Source organism: Cebus imitator, unplaced genomic scaffold, assembly GCF_001604975.1.
Source record: "Cebus imitator isolate Cc_AM_T3 unplaced genomic scaffold, Cebus_imitator-1.0 Scaffold41, whole genome shotgun sequence".
In the NCBI taxonomy this organism is placed as follows: domain Eukaryota; kingdom Metazoa; phylum Chordata; class Mammalia; order Primates; family Cebidae; genus Cebus; species Cebus imitator.
The window spans coordinates 1,308,320-1,313,731 of NW_016107356.1; the positions used below are offsets into that span (position 1 = coordinate 1,308,320).

A 5,412-nucleotide genomic window follows, 5' to 3' on the forward strand; every position below is an offset into this window, starting at 1 on the left:
CTTCCCTGGGCATTCAACCCACTAAACACTTGAGGTGTGCTCAATTTCTCTGGCAAATTTTTATAAGCATACTGGCTATGAAACTGTACCACTTTCCACACAAAACAGGGGACTTACTTTACCAAAGGCTAAGTTCCCTTAGTTATGAGGGCTAGCTAGGAGTGACATAAAAAATCTTTTTAGCATAAGAAGAAACGATGATTAACCCAATTACGGAAAGTGATGCTTCACCGTGGAACCTGTTCATTAACAGAGTACTTAACTAAGCCACCAGAGCCTTTGGATCCACAGATATACATGCAGAAGTCATCATTCCCTAAGTCTAATTAATCATAAACACCTGGGGCTGGGTGCAGTGGCTCATGTCTGTATTTCTAGCACTTTGGGAGGTCAAGCTGGCAGATCACTTGAACCCAGGAGTTCACTGTCCTTGGGGCTCGCTTCTAATTCCCGGCTGCATGTTGGAGTCACTGAGGTGCTTGGGAAATCCTCACAACCAGGCCACCCCATCTGCAGATTCTAGTGCAAGTACTTTTGAAAGCCTCCAAATGATCCCAGAATGTAGCATATCTCAAGCTGTGTCTCAGGACCAGAGATATGTGGAATGAGTCCCAAACCCTCTTGTTTTCTTGACAGTGAACAGAGCTGAAGAAAGGTGTACTTCCTGTTCCTTTCCTGCCTCATCTCCCCCAAAAGAATTACTTTTTCCAATTTTTTAAAATCTCATGACTGAATATCTGTCTATAATGCCTACAGTTTATATTTTCTTGGGATATATGAAAAAGAAAGGTGACAAGTGACTTCTATAATCTCAGCTATTGGCCCCTGAACTAGCTGGAGATGGCCTCTCTATTTGCAGTTCAAGTAGAGTTCCGAAAAACCTGAAAATGAGGTAACATTCTGATGATTACACAGCTTGCTCTCAGGTTTTCCTGGGATTCATTTTACGCAAATTTCAAGTGAAGGTTTCTTCCACGTAGGAACAGGTTAAGTCAGATAGTACATCAAAGGCACGCAAACTTCTAAACATGATTTCATCACAGGGCTGAACCAATACTCTAATAAAACCAAATCAGCACACTGGGTTTTCATCCTTTGAAAAAATCTTTATAATATCTTAACCAAAATAAGAGTTTAGATAATTATTCTGGATTATCCAGCAGACTTCGAAGAGGAGGCAAAAATTTTCTAGAACAAGACACAATACAATGAAAAGTAACAAAAAGTGTTCTCTACTTTTGATTACATAAGAAGCAATGTAAAATATACACCAATTACCTACTCAAAAATTGTGTAATTTTTTTCTCCAGCAGAACTGGGTTGGTTTTGAATATTTAATGCCTAAGATATAAATGTAACACATAAATAGTTTAAAATCAATGTTTTAAGAGGGGTAAGTTGGTTTTTTTTGTTGCTTTTTTTTTTTTTTTTTTGCAGGGGGTTGGGGGAGAGACAGAGTCTCACTCTGTTGCCTAGGCTGGGGTGGAGTGGCACGGTAGCGGCTCACTACAACCTCTGCCTCCTAGGTTCAAGCGATTCTCCTGCCTCAGCCTCCCTAGTAGCTGGGATTACAGACGTGTGCCACCAACCCTGACTAATTTTTGTATTTTAGTTTTACCATGCCTGTCTGGGCCTCCCAAAGTGCTGGGACCACAGGTGTGAGCCACTATGCCCAGCTGAGATTTTTATTTAGATCCTTTCAGAGTTGTGTCCATCTCCCCTAGGCCAGGGCCACCAGCCTGACTTTCTGGGACACCTAAAGGCACAGTGATGGAACTAAGGTGTGTTTTCCCAATGTATGAATACCACACCTGAATCACATCTACAATACAGGGCTCACCAGGCACTCTAACCAACTGAGTATGCTGAGTGTGTAATCAGGACCAAGTATCCAGGCAAACCAAATGTGGTAGCATTCATTCGGCCATATGCTGCATAAATGTCCAGCTGTGTTATTCATAAACCCAGAGCAGCAAATAATTAAGGCATATTAGTGAAGGCAAACAAAAAAAAAATTTATAAGCATCTACTGGACTCAGCACAATAAGTATTTGCTAAATGAAGACAATTCTGTTTCCTCTACATTAATAGGTTTAGCTATGCAACGTACAATCTGTGTGAAGGCAGTTTGTGTGCATGTATGTTTTAATGGTAAGCTATTTCTAAGTCCTTCCTTACTGAAAACAGAATGGGGCATAAATACAGAAATGAATAATAAATAATTTTCAAAAAGCCAAAACATATTCATGGCCACAGTCCCAAAACTACTCTCCCCAAAATTCCTGACCTCATCTGTGGCAAGCATGCTTTGAAAACAAAGACTTTGAGAGAATTCACTCACCCAAACTGCCTAAATAGTAACCTTGTGTGGTCCCCCAATATATCCTCTTAGGCCTCAGAGTTTTCAGTGCACACTGTCACGTGGCTTGTGAGCCTAACAAAGCACAGCTTCGGTTTACTAAAATCCTCTCCCTCTAATGCAGCTACTTCTAATAAATTTCTAATAAAGTTTAAGGAGGCAAACATTCCTAAAACTTAGGGGTGTTAGGAGGGAGAAAAGGTATCATTTTCAAGCACAAAGTTATTAGCTGTGGAGAGTGGGAGCTAAAACATGGCTTTGAAAATGTTTATCTCAAAAATTTTATCCAGAAAGGAAGAAGAAATTCTTGCTTCAGCCCTTCTTTCCCCTTGTTCTATAGGACTCAGAACTCTGGTTGAGTTCTCCAATTATGAGACAAGTTAGTTTAGTAACATTATTTCTATAAGGAAGTAAAATTCCACTCAAATAATTAATTTTTTGAACACTGGCCATGCTAGACTGGAGGAACACAATTAGTTTTAGACTTGTTCACCTAGAGTTGTTCTAGGAATCTGGGCAGCAATCATTAATGACAATGTGTTATGGGTGGGGTTCCCTACCGCCAACCTCAGCCCCACCCTGAAGCTCAGGTGGACTCAGGGTTTCCTAACTGAACATGAAGCATTCTGCCTCATATGATGTGCCCCACCTACAAGGTGACTTGCCACCTCTGACCACTGTTTATGTTATTAAACCTGGTTGAGCTTTTTGGCATCAACCAGAGGTGCCCAGATCCTTGGATAAATAGCTCAGAGAGATGAAGATTGAGGAGCACTGACTTCAGGGTGTCCTGCAGTCCCTTGCAGCTGGTGAGGACGTGAAGACCCAAGAGCAAGTTTCACTTCTGCTGGAGAAGAGGTCTGAGCTCTGTGCCTCCCGGGCGTTCTAACAAGAATGGTCAGGCGACTTCTAGAGTCCCATCCAGCTCTAAACCACAGAAAGGCTCCAATTCTATAAGCATTTCTGAGGATTACAAGTTTAGCTAAGAACTCCTGTAGTACATTCTGCCCTAACTTTTAAAAACATGCCCAGTAATTTTTGAAATGGTATGAAAATAAGGCCAGATTATTCTGGGACTTCAGGGTATTTGAATATAAAATAATTTCACATTTTCCTTAGCAAATAAAGGTACTGTCTTCTCTTGTGTCAACAAATATGAAAACATGGTCTTTGAAATTCCCCAATTTCTAATAAAGCACAGAAGTCTTCTCATGATTTTCTAAATAATGAGATGATACGTTTATATTTCAAAATCACAAAACCATGAGGAAAGGCTCCTTCAAAACTGAAACTGTCACCTTACAAAAGGAGTGCCCAGAAAGGATGTGACTCGTAAGGAGTGTTCAGGTCACAAAAGGCCTGGACCCTAAGAAGCAGGGTTCTCCCTCTCACCACACACACCCAGGTTATAAAGTCAAATTCCTATAAAATCATTACAGGCTACCAAGTAGATATCAGATTCTGTATCCCAAACGTTAGCATTAATTCATGTTTCTCTCATGGGAGAGGGAGGTGACTCATTAGACTTCAGTGTTCTAACAGCAACATAAAAGGGGACTGTTAATAAAATGCAGTCTAAGCAAACACCCCTTGACCTCCTACTGGAAAACACCAGCAGACACAAGTCTTAAGAACTTCCTGTGATGGACAGTTTATGTGCATTAGTGCTACTTAATACATGAATTTTTAAAGTATTTTGTAAAAAGTCAGCAAGGTTCTCTATTCTCCCTTCTGACCTTTACAACAAATGTGAGTAAGCCTATATGTGCATACACTCTATAATATTACAATGTAGATTTCAAAAGCAAATTGTCTCCCTTGGTAGCACCTGATTCTTCCACTCATCTTCAAACCACGTCTTTCCATTAGTTCCTGAGAATTCTGAACAAGTACAGTTTTACCAACAGATCCAAAAGCAAAAAGCAGAGGTTAGTAACATTTTTAAAGGTTATAATGAACATTTTTATAACCTTAAGACTAAGATTATGAACCACATATTTTATAGACTAATTTTTGTCTCATTGATTTTATACTTGTTTTCATAAAAATACCCATCACTGATTTAAAAAAAAAAAAAAACCTTTAAAATATGTTTTTACTTCCTACTATTTTTAAAGGAAAGCTTCCACAGGTAGAGTTAAGTTATATTACTATCCTCAAGTCCCTTGATTTTGTTCCCTTAATGCAGACTTCTGGGTCTTAACACTAAGCTTATATAACTTTTTCTAATTTATATCTTGTAACAAGAGAGAAAACTCTGGATTAAAAAAATTCAGACAATTTACATTTTCCCAACTAATTTCAAGCTTACAAAAATTTGTTTAAGATCACAGAAGAAAGCAACTGCAGCCACTCTCTATCATATATCCGAATACAATGTCAGCTTCAAAATGTTAGTTTACCGTTCCAAAAATTTTGTCTAGGCCAACAAAAACTGTGACACTTTTTAATGATTTTTACTACTACATTTAAATGCAAAGAGAATGTAAAACCAAATATATTATTTTTGAAACACAATTTTTTAAAACTCTCAGTTTAAAGCAGCAACTTTATGTTTTTTCCTAGGAAAAAAAGTCACTTGTTAAATAACAACAAACAGAGAAGGTAGAAATATGGTATAGCGAATGCAGGAGGAGAAGCCAAAGATTTCTGTTCAACATGACACCTAGAGGTTAATAAAATTCACTACAACATTGTGTTTTCCTAAGAAAGGGTATTAGCTCTTTTTCTTTTGGTGGGTGTTGTCCCCTCTTCTCTAAGTAGTGTCCCAATTGAGCAAGCAGGGAAGGGAACAGGGACATTGAGAGATGTAACTCACCAGTATACCAGGAGGGGCCTTGTCATGGTAAACATCTTGAGTTTTATTTAATGAGCCTTCACAAACCTCCTTATCTTCAATATTATCTTCTAAGTAAAACATCTTGAAATTTAACTAGCATGTCTTTTTTCAGAGATGAAGGGTATAATCAAAACATAAAGCTGCTCTCTTGACAAACTGAGTACAAACTGCTTGCAGACACAGTGATATGGCTAAAACTGAAAGGAAATGGTTC

At 38.6% G+C, this 5,412-nt stretch overlaps 1 protein-coding gene across 2 annotated transcripts in view; it reads right to left on the reverse strand.

The window, feature by feature from the left end:
- LPIN2 (lipin 2) overlaps positions 1-5,412 on the reverse strand; it is a 93,433-nt gene that overhangs the window by 57,889 nt on the left and 30,132 nt on the right. Inside the window, exon 1 of one of the 2 annotated variants that reach the window (XM_017526071.2) lies at positions 5,178-5,407. The exons of the other annotated variant lie outside the window; for it this stretch is intronic. Coding sequence (XP_017381560.1) covers positions 5,178-5,279 — 102 coding nt within the window. The 5' untranslated portion in view covers positions 5,280-5,407. Of the gene's footprint in view, positions 1-5,177; positions 5,408-5,412 lie in introns of those variants that run through there. 2 annotated transcript variants of the gene reach the window in all.